Source organism: Pristiophorus japonicus, chromosome 1, assembly GCF_044704955.1.
Source record: "Pristiophorus japonicus isolate sPriJap1 chromosome 1, sPriJap1.hap1, whole genome shotgun sequence".
In the NCBI taxonomy this organism is placed as follows: domain Eukaryota; kingdom Metazoa; phylum Chordata; class Chondrichthyes; family Pristiophoridae; genus Pristiophorus; species Pristiophorus japonicus.
The window spans coordinates 80,416,442-80,429,181 of record NC_091977.1 but is presented as its reverse complement, the minus strand read 5'-3'; the positions used below and the strand labels follow the sequence as shown (position 1 = coordinate 80,429,181).

The window sequence follows — 12,740 nt, the reverse complement described above, 5'->3', positions numbered from 1 at the left end:
AATTCAATCCCAGTCGTCTCCCTGGTTACACATCACCTCCAACCATTTCTTCTTCTTACTCCTCCTCTACGTCTACCAAGGCCTCAGGCTGCCTCTCCTGCTGCATAATTACATCTCTCTGCAGGGTGAAATCGTGCAATATAAACTGATGCAGATAACTTTCAACATCTTGTCAGGGTTATATAGTATTCCCCTGATTATTCCAAACAACAGAATGTCTACTTCAACATATTTCACCAGAATACGGGGGGAGGAATGAGTTTTATTGTATCTGCATTCCGCATCTGTTCAGGGTTTCTCAATGGGACAATTGGTAAGTATGTCCCTAGTCCTCTAACAACCAGTCATCCAGTATGCCTGCTCCTTCAAATCACAGTGGCATGATGAACTGGTGCAAATGGAAGATTCTGTGGCTGTTGCCAGGTTATGGCTCATTTACTTGCATCGTTCTGTTCCAACAACACCTGGTTATCACTGGAGTAAAAACGTCGACTAGTCATAATATGCCATGGATTGCTGCGAGGTGCCCCAGTGACCTTATGTGCACCTTAATACAGTTCTGACTTTTGGACAGCAAAACTGCATCATGCTGTTGCCTCCTTTCCTTGAGGAAATTGAGCATGTATTTCCTTGGCAAAAAAGAATCTGTATCTTTTTTTATGCACTGCTGGACTGAAGACCAACTGGCAAATTTTACTGGAAGGATTCAGTCATATATAAAAAATACAATACTGTGGTAACCATCACAGCTTCAGATAGAGCTGCCAATGTGGTCAAATAGGTGAGGAGGTCAGGCTTGAGGAGAGTCTGTAACTTAGTGACAGCTCCCTAACTGAAGTTTAGGCAGTAAGGACAGGTCTTGGGCAGGACCGGAACCAATGTCCGAGGGGGAGTGTTTGCTAGTGCTGTTGGAGAGAGGTTAAACTAATATGGCTGGGGGGATGGGAACCTATGCAGGGAGACAGATGGAAGTAAAATGTGGGCAGAAGCAAAAGATAGAAAGAAGAAAAGTAAAAGTGGAGGGTAGAGAAACCCAAGGCAAAAATCAAAAAGGGCCACATTACAGCAAAAGTCTAAAGGGACAAGTGTATTAAAAAGACAAGCCTGAAGGCTCTGTGCCTCAAGGCGAGGAATATTCATAATAAGGTGGATGAATTAACTGCGCAGGCAGCTATTAATGAATATAGAAACATAGAAACATAGAAAATAGGTGCAGGAGTAGGCCATTCGGCCCTTCTAGCCTGCACCGCCATTCAATGAGTTCATGGCTGAACATGTAACTTCAGTACCCCATTCCTGCTTTCTCACCATACCCCTTGATTCCCCTAGTAGTAAGGACTTCATCTAACTCCTTTTTGAATATATTTAGTGAATTGGCCTCAACAACTTTCTGTGGTAGAGAATTCCACAGGTTCACCACTCTCTGGGTGAAGAAATTCCTCCTCATCTCGGTCCTAAATGGCTTCCCCCTTATCCTTAGACTGTGTCCCCTGGTTCTGGACTTCCCCAACATTGGGAACATTCTAACCCCGTCAGAATTTTAAACGTTTCTATGAGGTCGCCTCTCATTCTTCTGAACTCCAGTGAATACAAGCCCAGTTGATCCAATCTTTCTTGATAGGTCAGTCCCGTCATCCCGGGAATCAGTCTGGTGAACCTTCGCTGCACTCCCTCAATAGCAAGAATGTCCTTCCTCAGGTTAGGAGACCAAAACTGTACACATTACTCCAGGTGTGGCCTCACCAAGGCCCTGTACAATTGTAGCAACACCTCCCTGCCCTTGTACTCAAATCCCCTCGCTATGAAGGCCAACATGCCATTTGCTTTCTTAACCGCCTGCTGTACCTGCATGCCAACCTTCAATGACTGATGTACCATGACACCCAGGTCTCTTTGCACCTGCCCTTTTCCGAATCTGTCACCATTCAGATAATAGTCTGTCTCTCTGTTTTTACCACCAAAGTGGATAACCTCACATTTATCCACATTATACTTCATCTGCCATGCATTTGCCCACTCACCTAACCTATCCAAGTCGCTCTGCAACCTCATAGAATCCTCCTTGCAGCTCACACTGCCACCCAACTTAGTGTCATCCGCAAATTTGGAGATACTACATTTAATCCCCTCGTCTAAATCATTAATGTACAGTGTAAACAGCTGGGGCCCCAGCACAGAACCTTGCGGTACCCCACTAGTCACTGCCTGCCATTCTGAAAAGTCCCCATTTACTCCTACTCTTTGCTTCCTGTCTGACAACCAGTTCTCAATCCATGTCAGCACACTACCCCCAATCCCATGTGCTTTAACTTTGCACATTAATCTCTTGTGTGGGACCTTGTCGAAAGCCTTCTGAAAGTCCAAATATACCACATCAACTGGTTCTCCCTTGTCCACTCTACTGGAAACATCCTCAAAAAATTCCAGAAGATTTGTCAAGCATGATTTCCCTTTCACAAATCCATGCTGACTTGGACCTATCATATTACCTCTTTCCAAATGCACTGCGATGACATCCTTAATAATTGATTCCATCATTTTACCCGCTACCGATGTCAGGCTGACTGGTCTGTAATTCCCTGTTTTCTCTCTCCCTCCTTTTTTAAAAAGTGGGGTTACATTGGCTACCCTCCACTCCATAGGAACTGATCCAGAGTCAATGGAATGTTGGAAAATGACTGTCAATGCATCCACTATTTCCAAGGCCACCTCCTTAAGTACTCTGGGATGCAGTCCATCAGGCCCTGGGGATTTATCGGTCTTCAATCCCATCAATTTCCCCAACACAATTTCCCGACTAATAAGGATTTCCCTCAGTTCCTCCTCCTTACTAGACCCTCCGACCCCTTTTATATCCGGAAGGTTGTTTGTGTCCTCCTCAGTGAATACCGAACCAAAGTACTTATTCAATTGGTCCGCCATTTCTTTGTTCCCCGTTATGACTTCCCCTGATTCTGACTGCAGGGGACCTACGTTTGTCTTTACTAACCTTTTTCTCTTTACATATCCATAGAAACTTTTGCAATCCGTCTTAATGTTACCTGCAAGCTTCTTCTCATACTCCATTTTCCCTGCCCTAATCAAACCCTTTGTCCTCCTCTGCTGAGTTCTAAATTTCTCCCAGTCCCCGGGTTCTCTGCTATTTCTGGCCAATTTGTATGCCACTTCCTTGGCTTTAATGCTATCCCTGATTTCCCTTGATAGCCACGGTTGAGCCACCTTCCCTTTTTTATTTTTACGACAGACAGAAATGTACAATTGTTGTAGTTCATCCATGCGGTCTCTAAATGTCTGCCATTGCCCATCCACAGTCAACCCCTTCAGTATCATTCGCCAATCTATCCTAGCCAATTGACGCCTCATACCTTCAAAGTTACCCTTCTTTAAGTTCTGGACCATGGTCTCTGAATTAACTGTTTCATTCTCCATCCTAATGCAGAATTCCACCATATTATGGTCACTCTTCCCCAAGGGGCCTCGCACAATGAGATTGCTAATTAATCCTCTCTCATTACACAACACCCAGTCCAAGATGGCCTCCCCCCTAGTTGGTTCCTCGACATATTGGTCTGAAAAACCATCCCTTATGCACTCCAGAAAATCCTCCTCCACCGTATTGCTTCCAGTTTGGTTAACCCAATCTATGTGCATATTAAAGTCACCCATTATAACTGCTGCACCTTTATTGCACGCACCCCTAATTTCATGTTTGATGCCCTCCCCAACATCACTACTACTGTTTGGAGGTCTGTACACAACTCCCACTAACGTTTTTTGTCCTTTGGTATTCTGCAGCTCTACCCATATAGATTCCACATCATCCAAGCTAATGTCCTTCCGAACTATTGCCTTAATTTGCTCCTTAACCAGCAATGCTACCCCACCTCCTTTTCCTTTTATTCTATCTTTCATGAATGTTGAATACCCCTGGATGTTGAGTTCCCAGCCCTGATCATCCTGGAGCCACGTCTCCGTAATCCCAATCACATCATATTTGTTAACATCTATTTGCACAGTTAATTCATCCACTTTATTGCGGATACTCCTTGCATTAAGACACAAAGCCTTCAGGCTTGTTCTTTTAACACCCTTTGTCCTTTTAGAATTTTGCTGTACAGTGGCCCTTTTTGTTTTTTGCCTTGGGTTTCTCTGCCCTCCACTTTTCCTCATCTCCTTTCTGTCTTTTGCTTTTGCCTCCTTTTTGTTTCCCTCTGTCTCCCTGCATTGGTTCCCATCCCCCTGCCATATCAGTTTAAATCCTCCCCAACAGCACTAGCAAACACTCCCCCTAGGACATTGGTTCCGGTCCTGCCCAGGTGCAGACCGTCCGGTTTGTACTGGTCCCACCTCCCCCAGAACCGGTTCCAATGCCCCAGGAATTTGAATCCCTCCCTGTTGCACCACTGCTCAAGCCACGTATTCATCTGCGCTATCCTGCGATTCCTACTCTGACTATCACGTGGCACTGGTAGCAATCCCGAGATTACTACTTTTGAGGTCCTACTTTTTAATTTAGCTCCTAGCTCCTTAAATTCGTTTCGTAGGACTTCATCCCTCTTTTTACCTATGTCGTTGGTACCAATGTGCACCACGACAACTGGCTATGATATAATTGGGATTACGGAGACATGGCTGGGAACTCAACATCCAGGGGTATTCAACATTCAGGAAGGATAGACAGAAAGGAAAAGGGAGTGGGGTAGCGTTGCTGGTTAAAGGGGAAATTAACGCAATAGTAAGGAAGGACATTAGCTTGGATGATGTGGAATCTGTACGGGTAGAGCTGTGGAATACCAAAGGGCAGAAAACGCTAATGGGAGTTGTGTACAGATCACCAAACAGTAGTAGTGAGGTTGGGGACAGCATCAAACAAGAAATTAGAGATGGATGTAATAAAGGTACAGCAGTTATCATGGACGACTTTAATCTATATATAGATTGGGCTAACCAAACTGGTAGCAGTACGGTGGAGGAGGATTTCCTGGAGTGTATTAGGGATGGTTTTCTAGACCAATATGTCGAGGAACCAACTAGAAGGCTGGCCATCCTAGACTGGGTGATGTGTAACGAGAAAGGATTAATTAGCAATCTTGTTGTGCGAGGCCCCTTGGGGAAGAGTGACCATAATATAGTAGAATTCTTCATTAAGATGGAGAGTGACACAGTTAATTCAGAGACTAGGGTCCTGAACTTGAGGAACGGTAAGTTCAATGATATGAGATGTTAATTGGCTAGAATAGACTGGCGAATGATAGTTAAAGGATTGATAGTGGATAGGCAATGACAAACATTTAAAACTCACTTGGATGAACTTCAACAATTGTACATCCCTGTCTGGAGTAAAAAATATAACAGGGAAGGTGGCTCAACCGTGGCTAACAAGGGAAATTAGGGTTAGGGTTAAATCCAAGGAAGAGGCATATAAATTGGCCAGAAAAAGCAGCAAATCTGAAGATTGGGAGAAATTTAGAATTCAGCAGAGGAGGACAAAGGGTTTAATTAAGAAGGGGAGGAAGCTTGCTGGGAACATAAAAGCTGACTGCAAAAGCTTCTATAGATATGTGAAGAGAAAAAGATTAGTGAAGGCAAATGTAGGTCCCTTGCAGTCAGAACCAGATGAATTTATAATGGGGAACAAAGAAATGGCAGACCAATTGAACAAATATTTTGGTTCTGTCTTCACGAAGGAAGCTACAAATAACCTTCCAGAAGTACTAGGGGACCGAGGGTCTAACGAGAAGAAGGAACTGAAGGAAATCCTTATTAGTCAGGAAATTGTTAGGGAAATTGATGGGATTGAAGGCCGATAAATACCCAGGGCCAGATAGTCTGCATCCCAGAGTACTTAAGGAAGTGGCCCTAGATATAGTGGATGCATTGATGATCATTTTCCAACAGTCTAGCGACTCTGGATCAGTTCCTATGGACTGCAGGGTAGCTAATGTAACCCCACTTTTTAAAAAAGGATGGAGAGAGAAAACAGGGAATTCTAGATCGGTTAGCCTGACATCTGTGGTGGGGAAAATGTTGGAATCAATTATTAAGGATGAAATAGCAGCACATTTGGAAAGCAGTGACAGGATCGGTCCAAGTCAGCATGGATTTATGAAAGGGAAATTATGTTTGACAAATCTTCTAAAATTTTTTGAGGATGTAATGAGTAGAGTGGACAAGGGAGAACCCGTGGATGTGGTGTATTTGGACTTTCAAAAGGCTTTTGACAAGGTCCCACACAAGTGATTGGTGTGCAAAATTAAAGCACATGGTATTGGGGGTAATGCATTGACGTGGATAGAGAACTGGTTGGCAGACAGGAAGCAGAGAGTCGGGATAAATGGGTCCTTTCAGAATGGTAGGTAATGACTAGTGGGGTGCCGCAGGGCTCAGTGCTGGGACCCCAGCTATTTACAACATACATCAATGATTTAGATAAAGGAATTGAAAGTAATATCTCCAAGTTTGCAGATGACAATAAGCTGGGTGGCGGTGTGAGCTGTGAGGAGGATGCTCAGAGGCTGCAGGGTGACTTGGACAGGTTAGGTGAGTGGGCAAATGCATGGCAGATGCAGTATAATGTGGATAAATGTGAGATTATCCACTTTGGTGGCAAAAGCACGAAGACAGAATATTATTTGAATGGCGGCAGATTAGGAAAAGAGGAGGTGCAACGAGACCTGGGTGTCATGGTACATCAGTCATTGAAGGTTGACATGCAGGTACAGCAGGCGGTGAAGAAGGCAAATGGCATGTTGGCCTTCATAGCTATGGGATTTGAGTATAGGAGCAGGGGAGATCTTACTACAGTTGTGCAGGGCCTTGGTGAGGCCTCACCTGGAATATTGTGTTCCATTTTGGTCTCCTAATCTGAGGAAGGACGTTCTTGCTATTGAGGGAGTGCAGCGAAAGTTCACCAGACTGATTCCCGGGATGCAGGACTGACATATGAGGAGAGACTGGATCAACTGGGCCTTTATACATTGGAGTTTAGAAGAATGAGAGGGGATCTCATAGAAACATATAAAACTTTGACAGGTTAGATGCAGGAAGAATGTTCCCGATGTTGGGGGAGTTCGGAACCAGGGGCCACATTTTAAGGATAAGGGGTAAGCCATTTAGGACCGAGATGAGAAACTTCTTCACTAAGAGAGTTGTTAACTTGTGGAATTCTCTACCGCAGAGAGTTGTTGATGCCAGTTCGTTAGATATATTCAAGAGGGAGTTAGATATGGCCCTTATGTCTAAAAGGATCAAGGGGTATGGAGAGAAAGCAGGAAAGGGCTACTGAGGTGAATGATCAGTCATGATCTTATTGAATGGTGATGCAGGCTCGAAGGGTCGAATGGCTTACTCCTGCACCTATTTTTTATGTTTCTGTGTTTCTATGAGGGAGAAGGTCGAAATCGAACTGGACAGACTCCAGCGTGAAGGGATCATATCACCGGTCGAATTTAACGAATGGGCCAGCCCCATTGTTCCAATATTGAGGAATGATGGCACTGTCAGGATTTGTGGAGACTGCAAGGTTACGATCAACCGAGTTTCGAAACAGGATCAATACCCATTACCGAAGACTGATGACCTATTTACAATGCTAGCTGGGGGGAAGTCGTTCACAAAACTGGATTTGACATCAGCCTACATGATATAAGAGCTGGTCGACACGTCGAAGAAACTTACGTGCATCAACACTCATAAAGGACTGTTTATCTACAACAGGTGCCCTTTTGGAATTCACTCGGCTGCAGCCGTATTTCAGAGGAACATGGAGAGTCTACTGAAGTCTGTCCCCAGAATCGTCGTGTTTCAAGATAATATACTGGTCACAGGTTGTGACGCCACCGGACATCTGAACAACCTGAAAGAGGTTCTACGTCGCCTGGACAAAGTGGGACTCAGAGTGAAACGCTCGAAGTGCGTCTTCATGACACCGGAAGTCAAATTCCTGTGGAGGAAAATTGCTGCTGATGGTACACGGCCTACGAACTCAAAAACCAAGGCCATCAAAAATGCACCCAAGCCTCAGAATGTGACGGAGCTGCATTCGTTCCTTGGTCTACTCAACTTCTTTGGTAATTTCTTACCTAGATTGAGCACCTTATTAGAGCCACTGCACATGCTGCTAAGAAAAGGCACCAACTGGTTTGGTATCAATATCAATGCGTCATCCCAGATCCAGAGGTGGGCGCTGACATTATCTGCCTATGATTATGTCATTCGCCATAGACCTGGCACTGAGAATTGTGCCGATGCATTGAGCCTCTGCCATTGCCCACACCGGAGGTAGAAACGCCACAACCGGCAGATCTACTGTTAGTCATGGATGCTTTTGAAAGTGAAGGAACCCCTGTCACGGCCCAACAAGTTAAGACCTGGATCAGCCAGGACCCGATATTATTGGTTGTGAAACATTGTATCCTTGGTGGTGATTGGTCTGCCATACCCAAGCAAATGTGTGAGGAGACCAAACCTTACATCCGTCGCAAAGACAAAATATCCATTTAATTAAATTGTATACTGTGGGGTAATCATGTTGTTATGCCCAAGAAAGGCAGAGAGAAATTTGTACATGATCTTCATAGCACACATCCCGGTATTGTCATGATGAAAGCCATTGCCAGGTCTCATGTATGGTGTACTGGAATTGACTCTGATTGGAATCATGTGTGCATCAGTGCAACACTTGCATGCAGCTTAGTAACGCACCAGCGGAATCGCCGCTGAGTCTGTGGTCGTGGCCATCTAAACCATGGTCCAGGATCCACATCAACTTTGCAGGTCCCTTCCTGGGAAAGATGTTCTTAGTTGTGGTGGATGTTTATTCCAAGTGGATAGAGTGTACAGTCATGTCATCCAGCACATCCACAGCTACCATTTGAAGACTTTGTGACATGTTTGCTATGCATGGTCTGCCTGACATCGTTGTAAGCGACAGCGGATCTTGCTTCACCAGTATGGAGTTTCAAGAGTTCGTGAAACTCAATAGTATCAAACATGTGAGGTCAGCACCATTCAAACCCGCATCCAATGGACAAGCAGACCATCAAGCAGAGTATGAAACGTGTAACTCAAGGTTCACTGCAAACTCGCGTGTCACCCATATTGCTTAGTTACAGGACAAGACTCCATACGCTTACCGGGGTCTCCCCTGCTGAACTATTGATGAAGAGAGGTCTCAAGACCAGGCTCTCTCTTGTCCACCCTGACTTGAATAATCATGTCGAATACAGATGTCAAAGTCAGCAAGGGTATCATGAGCGTGCTACTGTGTCACGTGACATTTCTATCAATGATCCTGTGTATGTACTGAATTATGGTCAAGGTCCCAAATGGATCGCTGGTACTGTTATGGCCAAGGAGGTTAACAGTTTATCGTTAAGCTCAAGAATGGGCAGACATGCAGGAAACATGTCGATCAGATAAAGATGAACCGGAACAGTCTGAGGAAGACACAATCAGTGACCAATCAATCTACCCTCAGTCATCAGAGAACTCCGCTGTCATCAATGAATCTGGACTTTCAATCAATGACATGTCAATGAATCTGGACTTTCAATCCCTGACGTGGTCATTGCCACTCCCATCGGATCGGCTACCATCCCCCAGTCATAACAGACTCAGAACGCTCGTCCAAGGCTGGAGTTGAACTGAGACGTTTAACTCAGGAGCGGAAAGCCCCGGACTGTCTCAATTTGTAAAAAGACCGTTACTAACATCTTAAAGGGGGATACTGTCATGTATGTAAGTTTGGATTTACTACCCACCAGGTGGCGCCACTGTCAGAGGTCATTGGGCTGTGTGTACATATGTGTGGCCCAGGTATAAAAGGCCAGCCATCTTGTAATGTAATTACTTTGGGCCCTAATAAAGTAGAGCCAGGTTTGTACCTGTTCGTAGTTTACAGTACTCAGTCTATTGAGTTATTGCATACAAAACACCCAGAATACCAACAGGCAAACCTGTCAATGCAACCTTGCCAGCAGCGGTAATTATGAAGATCTGCAAAAAAGGTAAGTTAAAGTTTTTATGTTTAATTATTTTTCAGCGATTTAGTTGTTAAGGGTTTTGTGAATTTTTTGTGAATGTTTTTTGCAATTTTATTTTTTTTTTCCCTCTCTCAAGGCTTCTCTCGCAGTGCTACCGGCCTCGAACTAAAGTTGCCGAAATTTGCGGCTTGGCCCCGAATTCTCATGCAATGCCGAGTTTACCTTTAAAGAAAAGGCCGAAATTTAGGCCTAAAAATGGTGGCGCAGTGAAAACGGTAATTTTGGCATAAAACTACCGTTTTCGCAGACAACCGAAATTCTAGCCCCATATCTTCTTGTTTTGGTCAGTCAATGGTACAAATCCACCTTTCCCAATCCATGCTTCTTATTTGGAACTTTGTAAATACAAGGGATCTTATAGTGGCTCGGGATTAGAATCTGGAATCTAAAGATCAACAAAGTCAACAATTTAAGAAAAAGAACATTACAAGACCTTGTATCTGAAGCAGGAAAGTTTAGATTTGGGTGCATCTGACGATATATGGTCCGATTGAGGTGGTTGCCGTGGACAATTGCCTGGTTTGACAGAAGCCCTGTTCGCTGGACCATCATGGGACTGCTTGTAACCACTAGATTGTTGCTGCTTCCTTTCCCAATTGCTTTGCATTGTGGTCCAAACCCAGGGTTCCCTGAAGTATACACAAAAATAAATGTTAGGCTTGCACAGCACTTTCAACAAAAATTTCTAAATATTTTAGAGTCACTCACAACACCATTGTGCGAGCAAATGGAAAACATGTAGTATATCCTAAATAATAGCATGTTTTCAGTAGCTTCAGCATGGCTCAGTCCTGCAATAACTTGTTCTAAAAAGTTTGCTTCAGAGCTTTCAACATAGCTGCTAGAAAATTCAAGCACGTTATATCTGCTATCCTACAAACTACGCTGATGTGATTTTTTTTCCTCAAACTTTAAATGAACTTTTAATGAAGCGTACAATTTTTAGCTGTAGCAGACATAATTAGTGATTATGCTTATTACATTCAGTAATTATATGTCACTGCTTTACTGATCGTGACCCTGTGTACCTGTGTTTACAAACCTGGTAAAGCTGCATACAAATGAATCACCATCAGGACAGTGCTGGCCCATTGCCTTTTGAAACTATGTTCTTTGTTATACGAGTATCTATTTATCCATATAACAATAATAATTCCCTGTATCTGTATGATTATACAATTGTATGAGAGCAGTGCTCCAAATTGCTTTCTGATTTATCTGGTTTAACCAATTGTTATTAGTGGTCACATGGATCAATTAGATCAACCGGTTACATTTATAAGCTAAAACTAAAACAATAAGCCAGTACATTGGAATAACTCTTAGCCATTTAGAACTAAATAACCATAAATATTTAAAATTAAAGTTCTAACTGTAATTTTAACGAAGTTCAAGACCTGGCCTCAAACAAACCCAAGGCTCATAACCAGTAACAAAAGTTAGCAGGTGATGCCTACTAAATTCCACTGTTTGTCATGGCAGATCAACGATTTTATATTAAAAGTATGTTAGATGCAAGAATGTTTCTGTTTCTTCACACCTTATGTATTATACTATATTATTTGAATGTCTTGTTTTGATGCCCTCCACTTAGGTTACAGTTCCATGGTGTCTTACTTCATTTTACTCCAGATTGAAATTCAGACCCTGATTCATTTACATAGCATTGCTAATTTTACTCCCTCTCTCCCACTTTGTTTTTTTCAGGCATCCCTGTACTTGGGCCCCCAAGGTCGAATGTAGAGGAAATCGAGGTGGGTGGGCTGTGAATGTCTCCTTCCAGTTAGTTTCCCAAACAATAACAACAACTTGTATTTATATAGCACCTTTTCCATCGTAAAACGTTCCAAGGCGCTTCACAGGAGCGTTAAACAAAATTTGACACCGAGCCACATAAGGAGATTTTAGGGCACATTACCAAAAGCTTGGCCAAAGATGCAGGTTTTAAGAAGCAGCTTGAAGGACGAAAGAGAGAAAGAGATGCGGGGAGGTTTACGGAGGGAGTTCCAGAGCTTCGGGCCTTTGCAGCTGAAGGCACAGCCACTGATGTTGAAGCGATTAAAATCGGGGATGCTCAAGAGGCCAGAATTTAGAAGAGCGCAGCTATCTCGGAACGAGACATTCACAGCCCACCCACCTCGATTTCCTCTACAGTCGACCTTGGGGACCCAAATACAGGATGCCTAAAAAAAAACTTGTAGGTGCTATATTTCAGGTATGTCCGCTGGTTTAACATGCAGCACGAAGTGGGAGAGAAGGAGTAAAATTAGCAATGTTATATAAATGAATCTTGCTTGTTTTCCCTCCATGGCCTCACATCTTCCTATCTCTGTAATCATGCGTTGCTGAACAATGCTGGAACTATTCAGTTTGCAAGTGCAAATCTAGGACCATCCATCCAAGAAAGGTACAGGAATCCTGGAGTAATGAAATCCTGGAGTAATGAAATGGGAGTGAAATCCTGGAGTAATGAAATCCTGGAGTAATGAAATCCTGGAGTAATGAAATTGGAGTGAAGACCTGAAATAACAGGTCTCAGGGTGGGAAATAAAAAGCATAATATAATTAGGCTCAATATAAAAATGAAAAAGAGGGGGAGCTGGCAAAAGTACTTTACTGGAAAGAGGTAAATTTCAATGAGATATAAAGGGAACAAACCCATTTGAATGGGAAAGTAATAAACGGCATTCAAGAGGG

General features: G+C 43.4%; 1 protein-coding gene across 2 annotated transcripts in view; it reads right to left on the bottom strand.

Annotated features, from left to right (window-relative positions):
* The window catches only part of glis3 (GLIS family zinc finger 3), a 938,847-nt gene that overhangs the window by 639,322 nt on the left and 286,785 nt on the right, over positions 1-12,740 (bottom strand). For both annotated transcript variants that reach the window (XM_070857596.1, XM_070857680.1), the window contains exon 2: positions 10,477-10,672. In XM_070857596.1, the coding sequence (XP_070713697.1) occupies positions 10,477-10,672 (196 nt within the window). The remainder of the gene's footprint in view (positions 1-10,476; positions 10,673-12,740) is intronic.